Below are 17,417 nucleotides of genomic sequence, written 5' to 3'. Positions count from 1 at the left end.
TCCTGTTTTGACAGTGAGTATATATATGTGCATGAATAGAAATATTATTGATGATATATTGAAATATTATTGACATATTCTAAATATTCATTTTATTAAACATTTATTATATTGTAATTGTATAATATATATGAGTATAAATATATATGTATAATATGAATATATACTCAGAAGTTTCCTTTCTGAGCATAACTTGCCAAATGGTACTGGGAAATAGAACAGCTATTCTATTTATCTGAATCACAGAATCAAATAGGTTGAAAAAGATTTCTGACATCAAGTCCAACCTGTGACTGAACACTACCATGTCAACCAGACCACGGCACTGAGTGCCACAGTCAAGTGTTTCCTTAAACACCTCCAGGGACGGTGACTCTGCCATCTCCCTGGAGAGTCCATTCCAATGGCTAATCACCCTTGCTGTGAAGAAATTCTTCCATGTCCAACTTAAATCTCCTTGGTGCAGCTTACATAGGACATTTAGACATTTCTGGCTAAAAACGGCACATGTCTATCAGCTGTGAGTAAAAGAAAGCAGAGCATACAGTGAATTTTTTAATCTGTATTGCCAGTGTCTACTACCTGGAAAAATGGATAAGAATAGAACAAACTGAAATTTCTATAGGCTCTCCAAAGAAGCATTCATTTCACAGCCTAAGCATACAGATTATTCCAACCAGTTTCACAACACTAATAATTCTGAGAATAAACTGAGTAATATTGTTTTATTTGGAATTGCAAAAGAGTTAATACCCTCTAATTCAAAAGATAAAAATTTTACTTCCAATTGAAAAAGGAATTTGACTGTGAGGCACTGATGTAATTCTCATTCAAGGAGCAAAATATTGAACAATCATGTTTTAACAAGCAGACCTGCACCATCTATTGGTCTGTCATTTCCCTAAATACCAAGGAAGCTGAACTTAGTTTGTATAAGATGCTATGAAATAAGGCATAGTTTGTGCAGACAAGAGGTTCAGTGCAGGGAGTGAGTCAGACTTACCAGGTATCATTAAATAAAACAGCTTAACTATTTCAAACACAAGCTACAACTTCATTGCTGTACCTAAATCTTGCTCTGGAAGGTTTTTTTAGTGAACATGAAAAAGGAATTTATAAGTAAGCACATAATGACAGGGCATCAGCTAAATCTGTAATATATGATGAGCCTCATATAAGATTTGTGTTTCTTAATGCCTGTAGAAAGCATCTTTAACCAGGCTATACAATTCCCTATAATGTGACACTGGTACCCTTTTTAAGACCAGACAAACAGAAATTTATGTACTGAAGCAAAGAAAAAGATTCCTGCTAAAACCCTAGTAGATATAATTGTTAGGGAAAAAGCAAGAAACTTTGAGAGCCAAAAGAAACATGAGAAATGAAACCAGTCAAACTGACAGCTTTATATTGATCTACAGAAATTCTCTGTTATTATCTACTAATAAATCCTCCTGTAAGTAAATAGAATGCCTCTCTACTACGGTATCATTTGCAGCCCACCAAGACTGATCCACTGGAGCCAGCCTGTATATATGTGAGCTTCCAGAGAGACAAAAAAACCCACAGGAGCATCTAAGAGGGCCAACTGTCTGTAAAAACATTCAGCTGCTACTGTGAGTCATTTAACTGAAAAAGGTGGAAAGACAGGATACACTAAAAGAAAATGCTTCTGTACTCAATTAAATGTTTCTTTACATTCTAAAAGCGGATTTATTTTTAGTTTTTGATTTGACCAAATGATGTAATTTTGCACTACTGACCACGACTTTTGTAAATTCTACAATTTATCCTACAGTTCCCGTGGTTTGTAACACCATCATTACAATCCCATCAGTTTTCCAAACTAAGAACAAGGTAATAGATATAATTCTGAATTTATTTCTAAGGGAATTTATTTTTCTATTTTTCCACAGTAGTTTAAAGGAACCTTTTTCATTTCATTAATTTCAGTAAAATATCCATTGTCTTAAAATAGTAAGTTTACTTCTAATAACAAAGCAGAATAATTAAAACATTGATAGAAATAAAAAAGATGTCTTTGTATGAAAATACAGTGGTTGCTCACAAAAAATAATGCATAGTATTATAACAATATGTTCTGTAAGAATTACCCAATTCAATTTCGGATAAGCCAAAAGAGATCACTAAAAAATCAAGCTGCTCAAACAAATAAGTTAGTTTACAAAGCAGCAAGGAAAAAAAATCCAAAACTTCATCTTTCAGTATACAGGCCTAATTCTGTAGCTGGTTTGCTGTCACCCCCTTGGACAAGTAGATATATTCCCTTAATTACTGAGATTTTGAAATAAAAAGGCAACTATTTGTACATATTAATTCCCCATTAAAGTAACAGTGACTAAATTCTTCAAAGTTCTTTAGAAATCTCTATTTCCTATTATGTAATTATTTCTGAAAAAAACTAAATTAATGAAATCTAAAAATAAATATTAGAAAGAAGGCATAAGATATGTGACCTAATTGAATTTATGGATACAGCTACTGCTACATGTCCCATTTACTTCAAGTATTTTTCAAGTAAAATATCTCAAAATAGTTTTCACAGAGATGTTAACCTAACCTAATATTTGAAGGACTGTAACAATTATTTCTTTGGTGTGTATTTACAAATGCCAGCATGTCCCCATCCAGGCCCCATTTTTAATTATTTACATTGCATGAATTTGAGTTCTATAAATTCTACAGCCTTACTGATACTTCTCATTAGCTGTTGCATTAAGACATAATACAGGAAATTTATGATCAAAGATGTTCTGAAAGATCTGAAAGCCCCAGCATGTACACGTTTCATGTTCTATGTATTATAAAACTGAAGGTAGCAAACACAGCTCACATGCAAAGTGCCCTCTTGTGGTTCCAAGCAGGTAAACTCAAAGAGATTTAAAACAATAAATGTTTCAGTAGTTTCTGACACGTAACCACACTGTTTTAGGAAAACAGTATTGATTATTTTCAGTCCAGATTTTTTCTGGCAGGAAATACTACTAATTTTCCTGTCTGCACATCCCAACTGGCAAGTGCCAGCTGCCTCTGTAATGGATTGTATCTGAAGCCGACTGTATCTGTGCTACGGCAATGACGCAGCTACTGCATGTAGCTTTGGCTATTAAAGAAATGACTGTCCTGCCCCTTCCTGACACAACTCCTCAGTTATCCTGGAAAAAAAAATTGGCATTCCTTATTTAAATTTTTACTTTAAATTTTATTTTTCCAATAAAATTAATCCAGTGAAAGAGAGGTTTGCTGGAGTAACTAGTGACAGGCATCAATTATACATCAGCTCAAGGGTAAATAATGGCCAGAAATACTGGCACATTCAGATATTAATTAGAACTTTAATTCTATTCTCCTATACAGTCTTTTTTCTACCTCACTAGAATATGGAACATTCATTAGCAAAGGTAAAAGATTTTCCAAGGTAAATCACAGCCCTGCATTCTCAAGCAAGAGAATTGAGATTGAATCAGCAATCCATAGTTTTCTTTCTTGATCATTAACAAAAAATCCAAAAATTAAAAGGGAGTTTTCTCAAAATGAAAGACTAAACAGTACCACACACACACACAAAAACAACAACAACAAAAAAAAAACCCCAAAAACCCCCAAAAAAAAAAAACCCAAAAAAACCCCAAAACCCCCCAAAAAAAAAAAACCCAAAAAAACCCCAAAACCCCCCAAAAAAAAAAAACCCAAAAAAACCCCAAAACCCACCAAAAAACAAAAAACACCACAACAAAAAAAATCCCAAACCCAAACAAAAAAAAACAATAAATACCTTTTTGGCCTTGGTTTTTTTTTCATAAGTCTCTGATAATGGTTTTCTTTTTTCCTGAGTGGTGTCTTTGGAGAATAAATATTCAAACTCAGTAGTGTCAAGTATATCAGGTTCTTCCAGTGATTCCCATAATGTTGGCATAGCAGTTTTCCTATAAAGAGAAAGGTAATATAATTTCTAAACATTATGAGAAACAATAATAGATCAAACCATAACAGATTAAAATCCATGGTAGATTTAAACTCAAAGCAATACACAGAGCATTCCTTTCCTATGTCTTGCTCCTGTAAGGATTCAAAAGTTTTCCTATGAGTTTTAGTGTTTAGTTTGAGCTATTTAGTCCATGCATCAGTCGTAGTGTACCCTTCTTTGTGCAACAATGGCAGCTTGTGCAAATACATGTCAAGAGATTTCTGCCACTTCAACTAGGATTAGAAGTACTCCAATGTCAGATTTTTTTAGAAATTCCCAGTAATCTATTTAGACCTATAAAAATAAACAATATCAACAAATAGTGAACAAACTTTATTCAAGCATATTTTAAGAGTGTTTGGGGAAATTTGTATAGGACCTGATTTACTTCATGTTATCCACAGATGTTGTATGCTCATATTTATCCTTGTTGTAGTTCTGAGGAACTAGAGCAATTATGTGGCTTATATTTTGGGAGACTAGCCAGTATTCTCCATTCAACCAACTGCCAATTTTAAATGTGGATTATCTTTCCTTCTTTTTTTGCCTTCCAAGACCAGATTTAGTTTTGGATCATATGGGAGCTTGTTTACGCAATCCTCTAGTTTTATCTGGATTAGTGGAAAATAATATGTAGTGCTACAAACATTGCACATCAATTCTGAGGGGCCTTGTTTCAAAAATGTCAATGTTTCAGAAAAATATGTGGGACAAAACTTCTGAGTGTTCTTGTCTGTTTATCAGTAGAACGTGTGACCATGTCTTCCAGCAGATGTCACTAAAAGGCAGTGAAATTATTTGCAATTAAAACCAAGTGAAGAAAACTGCTATAAAATACAAATGGTTGATGTCACTAAACATAGATGTAATACGCAACAAAATGGAATACCTACCAATTCAAAAGGAACAATTTTTTTTTCCTAAATTTAGGATTTTTTTTTTTCTACTTAACACTCAACTGTCTACTATCATGAATTTTTAAGGAACTTTTCATTATTTTCTAATGGCATCTGCTGATGCAATATATTCCACGTCACAGGACATGCTTAGAGTTCCACAGTTTTGTTCTTCCTGATATTTGTTGCTGTCCCTGAACCAGGACAGTTGTGTGAGCAATACTGAAGAATGAAGGATTCTTTCGGGCTCTGCAACAAGAAGTCCTGGATGGCTTCTGATCTGAGCAGCAAACCCTTGAAGAAATTTCCAGTTCTAATACAGACCATGAAAATGCTGGACCATTACATGTGGTGACCAGCAGTTCATCAGAATGCTATGAATTATCCCTTACCTTGCAAAAGCTTGGTGAACCAGCACTGTCTCAGAAAGAAAACTTTTATTTAATTGATTCAATGGGAAGAATAAAGTTTATTTATGGACCAACAATTTATCAACTATGGAACAATTATGCCAAAGAAATACTGGGAAAGTAAAGCCAAAACATTCAAGCCTCCTGCTCTAAAATATTTCACTTCTGAAAAACTTTAATTCTTTTTAATTCTAAAAAACTACGACTATACAACTGACATTTCAGTAATTTCTTTGCTGCTGTCAAATATTTTATATAAAACATGGACATTTACAATGTTTTATTACACCAGAATAATGGTACTTTCTCATAAAAATAAATTCAGACCTTTAAAGTAAATAAAACTCATATTTAAATCCACTAAATTGCAAATATTTACTTAAAACGTGTTTAAATATAATAGAGAAATCTGAAATTAAAATATTATTATAATGTTAAATATTTTAAATAAATACAAAATGTATAAAAATAATTATTACAGGATAAACAAACTATAATAAATAATTTCTAAAATATAGTAGTATATTACGATAATATAATAATAATAATAAGTACTATACTGTGTGTATATATTATATAGCACATGTAATATTGTGATGCATTATGGCTGTAAGCCATATATAGTAATATAGTTTAGCTTATTAAAATGTTTAAATTTAGCATCTTGGTAACTGCTGCTAGGCTAATACAATTTTGAACACAGACAATAATAATTTGAACTTTAAGATCCAAATAATAATGTAATTTCATTACTTGCATTAATACGGGAGCTGAATTAAGGAACAACTCTTTATTAAAATAAAATAGTCTGTGTCACTTAAGCAACCCCCAAAAATAGTTTTTGATCCATCACTCCTAATGACCTCTATATTATAGTAATAAACACAAGAAGGAAAGTCAGAATCAATCAAATCCAAAAAGAGCAGCTGAGTAACTGTGGCAGTAAGGTATTAATGTTGCTTCAGAAAGTGTGACTGGGAGAACTGCTTTTCTCCTGTCAGCTAAATAAACAGGCAGCATAAACAAAGATTTCAAAAAGCCTGACCAAAAATTGTTTATTTATGCCTGTTCGCCAAATGACCCCTTACAAACTAATCAATAAAACAGTGTATTTTGTATAACTTTGGATTTGATACAACTGAATACACTACTAGAATACTGTTATAGAACCACAGAATGACCTGGGTTGAAAGAACCTTAAAGATCATCTCATTGCAACCCCTTGCCATGGGCAGGGACAACCTCAACTAGACCAGGCTGCGCAGGGCCCCATCCAGTACGGCCTTGAACACTTGCAGGAAAGAGGCATCTGCAGCTCCTCTTGGAAACCTTTCAAATGCCTCACCACTCTCACAGTAAAGAATTTCTTCCTCACCTTTTACCTAAATCTGCCTTCACTATTCCACAGATTTTACTGTTACTGGGAGTTGCCCCAGCTGAGGTGCAGGACCTTGCACTTGGCCTTGTTTGCAGCCCCCCATTTCAAGCATATCAAGGTCCCTCTGGATGGCATCCCTCCCTCAAACACATCTGGGATTGCACTAAATCACAGTAAGGTGGATATTCTTTTTAAAATTTTCTATTTGTTTTTTTAAAGCTGTAGAGGTCTCCATCAGTACTGAGATTTGTCCATAATGGACACTTCATGCTACAGGTTGCTGAGCTGCATATATTTACACATATGCTTAATACTTCCTGCTCTGACAAAATTATGCACAAAGGTTAGGTTCCAGTTTAACGGTTTCCAGTTTCTAGAACTGGAATCATAGAGGATGACACAACAGAGTTCTCTGGAGAAAGGATCACGAAGTGACTGGAAAGCAAAAATTAAACTAAATTCTCACCTGACCAAAATTTAAGATTTCAATTCTAACTCAAATGCAGACTTAATTTTAAGAAAAAAAAAATCTTTCTAATCTCTTGGCTACCCTTTTTCATTTTAGTGCTAAATCTGGGAAGCACCCCATCACTATGGTTATCCACACAGTGCCTGAATTATTGGGGTAAAATGCCCAAATAAAACATGTTTTTATTATGATGCAAAAGGGTTTAATTTATAATACATATAATTTTTAAGTTAAATATAATATTTTAAAACAACTTATTTTTTCAGACTTCTAGAACTGACTCAGGTTTTTTCCCTAGAATTATGTCTCTGCACTGACCTGTAAGTAGCAACTCTAAGTAAATATATTTACCTGTTATCTTGCAATTGTATTCGTGTCCAGTACAAAGGCTTCATGGGGCGGCCAGGTTCAATGGCAGGTTTTCGAGGACCTTGGTTTGAAGATAAAGTGCTATTAAAAAAGAACCCAGGCCCAGGAGGTGGAGGGGGTGGAGGTAACCCAGATCCAGGCAGTGGAGGAGGAACAGGAGGTCCCAGCCCCGGAAGCGGTGGTGGTGGCGGTGGTGGTGGTGCTTGAAAATTCCTACAGCCTTCAGAAAGTGGAGGTGGCAGCGGTGGACCAGATCCAAACTGAGATGTCAGTGAAGTCGGTCCCATTGGCAAAGGTGGTGGTGGAGGAACTACAGTGGACAGTGAAGAATCAGGAAGGGGAGGAGGAGGTGGTGGTGGTGGAGGTGGCAGCATTTGTTTTGGTTGACAAGACAAGACACTTTCTGATGACTGTACATTGTAATTGTCCTTATTTTCACTTTGGGCAGATATACTATGTGTCAAAGAAGAAATATTAAGCTTTTTGGGTACTATTTGGTTATTTTTCACAGCTCTGTTTTCTTCTTCACTAGGCTTTATGAAAGTCTCTCTGTCAGTCTGTATACATACATTTCGGTATGCCTTTGGTGGGTTATCATCTTCAGTAGAAACACCAATATCCTTTGCTTTTTCATTTCTTCTGTTTAATTTATTATCAAGTTCATTCTTCAGATGCGCAATGGTTTCCTCAAGCTGAGCAGTTGAGACAGCATGTTCTCCACGGATATGGAATACCCTGAGTTCAAACTGAGACTGCAGAGCAACAAGAAAAGAAACCCTTAGTGCAAATATTTTTTGAAGTGTTTATTTTGTAGTCTGTTAAAAATCTTCACATTTAAACTACGTTCTTAAAGTGGGAAACACTCCTCTTTCCCAGTTCTAAATTGTTTTATTGCAAGCTATTACATAATTGGACAATTACTAATCTTTAAAGAAATGAAAGCAGGGGGTGTTTCAACAAAATATATTTTGTAAGTGAAAATCCAGAATATAAATTTGGGCAAATTTTAAGTTGTACATTATCTTTAAGCAGACTTACCAGTTTTTAATTGAATGCAATAATTAATGGTATATTATGGAAAAAAGGTACCTTTTTCAAACATTATTCTATTTAATGACATGGGTTTATTGCTTATTTCATTTCATATTAATGTCATATATACATATATAGAGAGATAACATGTTAGGAAGTAAAAGATAGATTAAACACAATGGAAGTTGAAATTCATTCAAGATAAAACATTAAATGAAGTAATATCTCAATCTATTAAGTGTTATCATCAATAAAATTCACAGAGGTAGACAAAAATTCTTCAAGTTTATCTCTGCTATTAGATTAAAATTTCATTTCTTCCAGATATGTTTTAATCTACAGTTCAGGAAAATAAACATTAGAACCAAGAGAATCAAGAGGATTTCACTGGATAACTAAGTAAGTAAGGAAAAAACCCCACTTTTCTTACGATATGACAGAAAGATGCAAAACATTTAGCACAGAAATAGTTCCTTTAAAAATCCAATCCAATCAAATACTGCTATTCCAGGTAATTAGGTCCCTACAAATTATTTTCTATTATGCCATGATACTATCAGGCAGCTGGCTGATATTACCATGACTCTGCAAGGCAATGACTCCTGAAAAAGAGTTTTTCATGGTTCTTTCAGGATCCCTCTACAAAAGGGAAGCCAACCTTTTAACAGAAACAGCTAATGAGCTGTGATTTTCCCAAATCCCTACAGGCACAGGAATTTACATTTAAAATTCCCATGCACTGCTTGTCAGAAGTGGCAACATAGCACTCCCTACTTACCATTCCAACTTGAGTATTAGGGCAGAGCTACCAGTTTACAGCATTAAGTTATGTGCATCCATGTCATATATGTGTAGCTCAACGTGGCAAATATAATGTAATAGTTGTTGTCTTATACTGTAAAATGAAGCTTGACTAGATATGCAAACAAGACCCTCATACTTACAGGAGTATGAACAGCTTGGATTCTAATCAATTTCATAGGATAAAATCCAAAGTAAGCAATCTGAACACACTGGGTATAAAATGCTCCTTTACATTGGCAAGTGTAAAGGTGGGAATTCAAGTTTGAAGTCTTACAGAGAGAATCAAACAGATTTGTATTGGAAACAACTCAATTTCTGTTAGTTTTATAGATGACTCAGAACAAATATGTATAACAATACATTTACTTAGCTTTTTTCCTTTTCCTACTATTACTCTATTGGCACTCCTGTTTACTATTAGTTCAATTCAACTATCACAAGATTTTCTGCCATTTGAATTGCTCCAAAGAAATTGCCTTTCTTTTTAAACTTGGCATACTGATCCATAAATGAGGTAATGAGGTAAGTTTGCCTTAAGGAATTTAACTGGGGGTTTTTTATCATAGTACTTTGCTCCTACTGGACATCAAAAACTCCCTCCCAGAACAATTTACTTTGAATGTTAAAGATTTTTCCAGCAGTAAATCTGAAGCCGCCTTAAAAACACACTGTAAAAGAAGCACAGTATCTAACAAAACTATTTATTACATTTAAATGCGCATAAAAGCAACTGTGTTAGTATTATAAGCCTTTCCAAATACAGATCTCCAGTTTTAATTTACAATATAAAATTGATAACTTAAAGTCAAAATTATATTTGTGGTGAAAGAATGAAAAGCAAGAAAAAGCATACAACTTGCACATTTTCAGAATTATTTTCCATAACTTGAAAAAACCCTATAAACAAGAATTAAAGCTAAATTTACTAAGCATTAGTAATTATGAAAAAATAAGTAATATTTCTATTTAGTAATAAACCAATTTAATTTTAATTACTTTTCATCTCAAAGTTAGTCTTGTTCACCAAAGTAAGATTACCTTATATATACCTATGATAATACTTTCAACAAGTGTCAAGAATATGAATATTAATATGTACTATTTATATATGTATATACATATATACACACATATATATATGTATGCATAAATAATACATACATATTCTTAATAAAGGTTTGCTTCCTGGAAAATACTTCTTAAAATGAGAAAAAATGCTCTAAAGTCATATGATAAATCAAATGGATAGCAAACATTATCAAAATGTAGTAGCTTAGCCACAACTATTTTAGGCAAGAGGAAATGGAACAAATATTTCAGCAGGAAATGAGATATTTGATGGAGGGAAGGTATGGGAGGAAGGCTGGAGGAGCAGAAGATACTAGAAGGAAGCTGAAACTAAAGATTAGAAAGCCCCCCTATACATGAATGAACATAATTTATTTCTGAAGAAGGGTAGAGGATTTTGAAACCTATTAAAGAAAATTTCTGTAAAAATTGCTGTATAAAATGAAAGCAACACACTACAAAGAACAATGTGGGAGGTGTTCATCAGCAAGTTTTAGATATATTTATTTTCATTTGAAAACTGCATTTGCCACTTTGCTGGCTGGTACAGAAGCCTAGTTGCTTGCTTCCCAGCAGCACTCATTTAAGAAATCTGGATTGTATAGCTACATTCAATACAAAATAAACTACTGCAAGGAACATATTTCTATTCCCCTGACCATTTCATTTTCTTGCAGCAATAATCTGCTTTTTCAGAGAGTATCAAATTAAGCCCTGAAGCCTTGGTCTGTTGAGGTTCTCTGGCTTTCCATTGTATCAGTAACTCTTGCCAGTCAGCCATCGACACAGTACTCCCTCTCCTGTACACACACACATAGAATTGGTTCAGCTGCCTAAATTTCCATGACAGTAGACACATATTTTTTCCAGGTTACTTCTACAAATACCATACTTGAAGCATGAAAGTTTCAATAAAGCCTTACTACTATTTTTCTTCATACTGCTAGCTTAAAAGAAAAAGCCCTAATGTGTTTTTTTTTAAAAATCAGATTTCAATCATCAATTTGAAAGTACCTCTTGAGTATCTTAAGCCTAACCCATACAGCAATGTGCTACTGCAAAAAGTTGCCTTGTTTTGGTACAATCTTTCTTGCATTAATTGTCAATATTAAATAGGTAAAGAATATTATGCTACTAAGCTAAAGTACACTGTTAAAATTCAGAATTCACAGTAATTTTATCAGACAAGGAAACAGTCTGAAAATACATGCTGCAACTCCAGAAAGAGGGCTGCAGTGTACATACAGAAGGGACTGATCAGTGGTATGGCAACTCTAAGGGAAATGGATCTGTGAAGGACGGCACGTCACAGACTGATTGAGTCAACCCTGTGTTAGGATAAAAAGAATTGTCATATACAAAAAAAAGTAATCCTTGTGCTTCAGTACTAAAAGCTGTGTGTTTTTTCAGTTTAAGAGAAATTATGTCCCTGTGTTCATGACCACTGCTATTGAAATTTGGGGCAGCTCATTTGGTCTTAATTTTCTAGGTTAAATCAACAATGCCTTTTGTCTCCACCTCACCCTTACTGCATAATACTCCCCTTGTTTCTTTAGTTTCTTTCGTTTTCCACTACTGAAAAATACTTTCCGTGAACCCTTAAATTTCCTTTGCAAGACGTGATTCAGCTTGAGTATTGTCAAATGCCCTTTTCTATTCTGAATTCTAAAACTAGCCTTCCTGGCTAATGTACGTCTTCTTCCTTTCTTCCATGGCTCTCTGCTTCCACCCACTACCCATTTTAAAGAGGTTGAATAAACAGGCAGTTCTGTCTATGCTTCTTGACAAAATCTCTTTCGCTTCCAAATCTGCTCTTGCTTGGAATGCAGGCTTTTTTGCATCTCTGATTCTGACTAAAGAAGGCTCTTGCCTATTTTACTTTTCGAGCCTCACTAGTGCAGTTGTACTTACAAATCCGTTTATTAATTCTTTGAGATTTGTCTGGTATCTGCCACTGAAATGGAGAGGATCCTTTTTCCTTGGGTAAAACCAATTCACCAAGCAAGTGACCCCAGCTGACTCTCAGATCCCTTGAACACAGATATTTATATTTAAGCTTAGAAGGCCTGTGTCACCCTCTTTCTAAAAATTATTTCTGTTAATGGGTAAAATAAAAGCCATCCCTAAAAAAATAAAGACCACTCTTTACTAAAATACAGGTAAGAGGATTATGTAAATATTCAAAAATACTAATACAATGTAACCTGGAAAACAAGAGGAGTGCTTTCTAGTGTCTTCCTCTTTTCTCCCTTTACACCCATCCCTCTGGTGTATGTCTCCAGTGACCTCTTTTTGGCACCTGCTAAATGACTTGACACAACGTAGAGAAAAAAGGCATATTATATTTTCTGACAATACCAGCAACTCAGCCATGGCCCCATGCAAACCAGGAAATGACGAAGCATATGCTCAAGGAAGAAAAATTCCAAATATTGAATTCATGTACAACACTGTCATTAACCATTACAGTATCAGATAATAAATAATAAATTAATCACAAAAGCAAAAGACTTAATCCTCTCATTCATGTAATCAACAGGTTGTCTAAATGTCTTTGAAATGATAATGTGGATTGACATGGACAAATAATACCAATGAGACAGCTTTTCTCTGTGCTCTGATATGTGAGAGAAAGATTACAGTCTCATTTCATATGGTCAATATAGTCAATTACAGTCAATTAAATGCAATAATCTGAAGTATATTTGTTGTTGTTTCACTGCTTTATATAATGTGATTTTACATGAACAAAAACTTTTAACCATGACACAGAATTGCTCTAATGTGAAAAGCTGTAGAACAATTTGCATGTAGAAACACAAAGAAAGTATAAATTCAAAAAACACTTGCTAACTTATTAGACCAGACTTATTTGCACCATAAATGTTTAAAAATCCTGAGAATTTTAACAGTAAAACATAAAAAATGCTCTCTAAAACACTGTTCAGAGCAAGCAATATGCAGAACTTTTGCTTTGATACTAGCAAGTTCATGCTCACTGTCAATGCCTAGTATTTTTTCACTAGCATTTACAATGTAATTCTACTCTGAAAAGCAACTGTGTAAAAATGACACATATTTAATGAACAAAGCTGTTCTAGGTAGATCAGAGACAGACCTCTTCTTTAACTGAGAAACACACACTTTTGCAAGTTTTTACTCTAATTAGAGTGGAAAAATAACATATTAGGGAGCAAGTGAGCTCAATTTTATTCCCTTCTCTGACTTTTATACAGTGATTGTTACATCTAATTAGTTACTTACGCCAAGCCATGAAAATAAAAAAAGTGGGAACAAAGAAGACACAAAGTATCCAGGGATATAGTTAGGAGATGTGGATATTTTCTAGAGAGGAGGATATTAGAAAAGGAAAAATAAATTAAAAAAAAAAAAGGAAAAAAAATACAAGAATTATTGAGTTGCCAATTAAAAGCTTTTTTAACATACTTTACAGCTTTTTTTTTTCTTAATAGTATTTTGGCCATCAAAGTAGTGTGCACAGAAAAGAGGAAAAGCAAATTTTTCAGAGGGAGCCTCTAACTTGGTTTTGTTCATTCTAAGTAATTTAATCTTCAGTTTTTGGAAGAGTTCACACTTTTTTATTCTTCTATTGTGTTTACAAAAGAAAAGAAGCTCTTTTTTGTTGAATCTGTGTCCTTGAAAAAACATACATTTGTTTTAAATTTTAACAACAATCAGAGATTTAGCAAAGGATTTCTCCACAGGGGAAAAAAAGTTAAACCCATACCAGTTTACATAAAAATCTAAATTCCTCTCTAACAAATACCTCAACAAACATAACAGTTACATATGGTATCTCATCACTGTCAAGGGCACACAGTAAGAACTGCTCCTACACCTCACAATAAAAAAGTAATGACTGAATACTCTCAAACAATCCCAGATCTCTAAATATTAATGTAGCCAATGCATACAGAGTCCAATTCTCTTTCCAATTTAAAAATAATAAATACATAGCTTTATAGAGGAAACGCAGCAAAAGTAGTTGGGACAACAAACAAACAGAACCCCCGGCTATTTCCTACTCATTGTCCTTATAGATCCACTAGACTCAATATGTACAAATAAACTGGCCAAAGGCTGACAGTAGGACACAGTGGGAACAGGAATTGAATCAGCACATGGAATGATCCTTGGGTGTCTAGACAGGGCCAGGAGCTGAATCTGATGATCCTCATGGGTCCCTACAACTCAGCATATTCTATGACTCTGGGATTCTGATTCTTTCTCACTAGTGATAAGTTTCCAGTGACCTCCTAAGTATAAGGTAAGTAACACACTACCATTTTTATCACTCTCCAAAGAGTATGAACAGCCATGCAAAGCAGATCTATGACACAAGGACACTCTAGATATTTTCTGACCAGGACTACATATTTTAAGAGACTATTCTGTACAGATACAAACTGCCCCTTTCATTATGGGCTGCAGAAAGTCCTATATTCTTTTAAGCTCCAGCATCTTCTCTTGCTGCTCTCTGTAGACCTTTCATTATCTCTTAATGTTCTGTGCTCTTTTCCATGCTTTTCACAGAGTGATCTCCAGGTTGTCATAAAGTTTGTGCTGCTCATCCTTATTACCTTGTGTCTGCTCTGTGAATGTTTCTGTCAAGTAACATTGATCTAGGTATTGCTTCCTGCACATATACACATTCTTCCCTCAGTCCTTTCATGGTTAAGAACCACCATCTAACAATTTAAGATTACACAAATTAAATCACTTGGAGAGCTTTGTTATACAACACATAGCTCATAACAGCTCATCTCCAGTTCTTTTTCCACAGCTGTCCTACATACATATCACTTTACTCAGAACCCAATTTAAAAGGGTAAATAAGTTCTCCATAATTTCTAATGAAATAATCAGATAGAACCCTTGATGTGCCCCTGAAATTTCTTGGTAACCTTTCAAGATCCTGCAAACATTATGGATCCAAATATATGGAAAAATATCTTTAATGATGTTCATTGTATTCCACAACACACTCCATATTTAAGGACCCTATTATGTCAATTTCACCACCCGGTAAGTGATGTACTCTACTATGGAATCTCTCTGCCTACAGAGAAATCTCACTGGAATCTAAATTCTTCTTGCTTTATATCAAACAGAAAATTGTTAATGTCTTGGATTCACTAACTTCTTACAACAGGCACGTTTGCTAAACAACGTCATTTCTTGAGACAAATGATAAAAAACTCTAAAAAACTAGATGAAATAATACTTACACAGTCAACTGTTAACAACATATGCTTAAAGGGGTAGACTTCACGTTATTAATAAATAAATATCAACAACAGATAATTTAACATCTTATGTAGATTTTAAATGTTCAGTAGCTAACCTATAAAATTCCCACCAATACTAAAGTTTCTCATTTGAATGAATGTTTTTAAAAACAATATACCCATGAAAATACTCAACTGACAAAAACCACTTCAAGCCTGCATCTGTCTCAGGCAGCAGTGACTTCCCAGACAATGGAATACCACACCCACTAAAATTTGCCAAAAAAAGTAGCAGCTACCTGTCATGCCATTGAAAAGCTAACAATCCTTATAGAAAGTGACTATGTATTGATTCTTCCCAAATGCAAGATAGCTTACGTTAGGAAAAATAAATTCTACATAATATGTATAAAATGGGTACCTAGCTAAATTGAGACCAACCTATAAATTTCTAGGAAAACTTAATTTTGTGGAGAATTTAATTGCAAAATCTCGAAATATTGTTAAACTCTGCTAAACATTTAAATTCTGCAGAATGGAATGAGGTGACTCAGCATGCAACACGCCAAGAAATGTAAATGATACATTGCATGCAATTTCTCTGAGATTAAGCTAATCAAAGTATGAAACCACACCATAAGCTAAAAATTAATTTCAAACTTTTGTTGAACTAGGACCACGACCAGTTAACATGCAAAATCCAAACATACCTTTCCTGTCACAAACTTTGTAGTTACTATCTTATTCTGCTTCTCATTTGCAGCTGCTACCGTAGTCTTAGGACAGCCTCAGTTACTATATGTGTATAGATACAAAAATACTAATACCTATTCTCCGTGGTTCTCTGTGTTCAGAAGATAAATGCAGCAAGGAAAAAATACCCTGAACATTGCTAATAAAATACTTTAAAATACAATATGTAGAAATATAGACTGATAATTAAAATCCCATATGAATTGTTTTGATGATAATTTACTTGAGATAAGTTACAGTATTTCTCAATTGCCAGGGAAATTACATGATGATGTGGCAGATTTTACATCTGGCATGTAAAATGTGAAAACAATGCAAAAAAATGGCTGAAAACAAGTTGAAGATGAAGTTTCAGTGACAAAAATCTACAGAGGCAGTATGGATCCAATAAGAAAACTGATTGTAGTAGAGAGCAAGCTGTCTCTGATCTTGGGAGAATGTTTTTGGACACCTAACAGCTTTTTTATTACTGTGGCTGATTAAAATGAAAAGCCCTACTACTAAAATGTTCTTTTTGATGAGGTTTTTTGCCATGAACTATAGACCTTGCAGTCCAGTGGGATACAAATCCTTTGATCCTGTGCAGTCACATAAATTCAAAGTCGTAAACCAACATTGAATTTGATTTTATTAGTGTGGCTGATGTTGCCAGAATTGTAATGCAACCTTGTTTTTCTTCGCTTTTCTTCCTTTTCTTTCAGGAAGGGTATGGAAAGGAGAGTTTACTGTCAACACTGCTTCACCATATAAAGAACTAATTTCTTGGGCAACCAAGCTACAAGATCAGCCATTATAACAAAGCTTTGTAACTATATCGGAAAGCAAAGATATATATTGCTAAGTTGCAACAAATTATTTGAATTCAGCAAAAGCTGAAGCAAAAAGCGACATTAGTAAAGCACATGGAAAACAACAACCAAAGTTACATATCTATAGAAAGAAAATGAGAAGCAATGAATACTGCTCAACAGGAATTAGTCAGCCAAATAGTGCCATGAGAA

General features: G+C 34.1%; 1 protein-coding gene across 1 annotated transcript in view; it reads right to left on the bottom strand.

The window, feature by feature from the left end:
- Positions 1-17,417, bottom strand: part of FMN1 (formin 1) — a 125,131-nt gene that overhangs the window by 77,916 nt on the left and 29,798 nt on the right. Inside the window, exons 4-5 of the mRNA XM_041396740.1 lie at positions 7,493-8,262; positions 3,797-3,947 (exon numbers count right to left, since the gene is read on the bottom strand). Of these exons, the coding sequence (XP_041252674.1) occupies positions 3,797-3,947; positions 7,493-8,262 (921 nt within the window). The remainder of the gene's footprint in view (positions 1-3,796; positions 3,948-7,492; positions 8,263-17,417) is intronic.

Source organism: Onychostruthus taczanowskii, unplaced genomic scaffold (genome assembly GCF_017590055.1).
Source record: "Onychostruthus taczanowskii isolate IOZ18803 unplaced genomic scaffold, ASM1759005v1 scaffold1, whole genome shotgun sequence".
Taxonomy (NCBI): Eukaryota; Metazoa; Chordata; class Aves; order Passeriformes; family Passeridae; genus Onychostruthus; species Onychostruthus taczanowskii.
The sequence above is the reverse complement of the archived record's forward strand: the minus strand, read 5'-3'. Positions and strand labels throughout refer to the sequence as shown.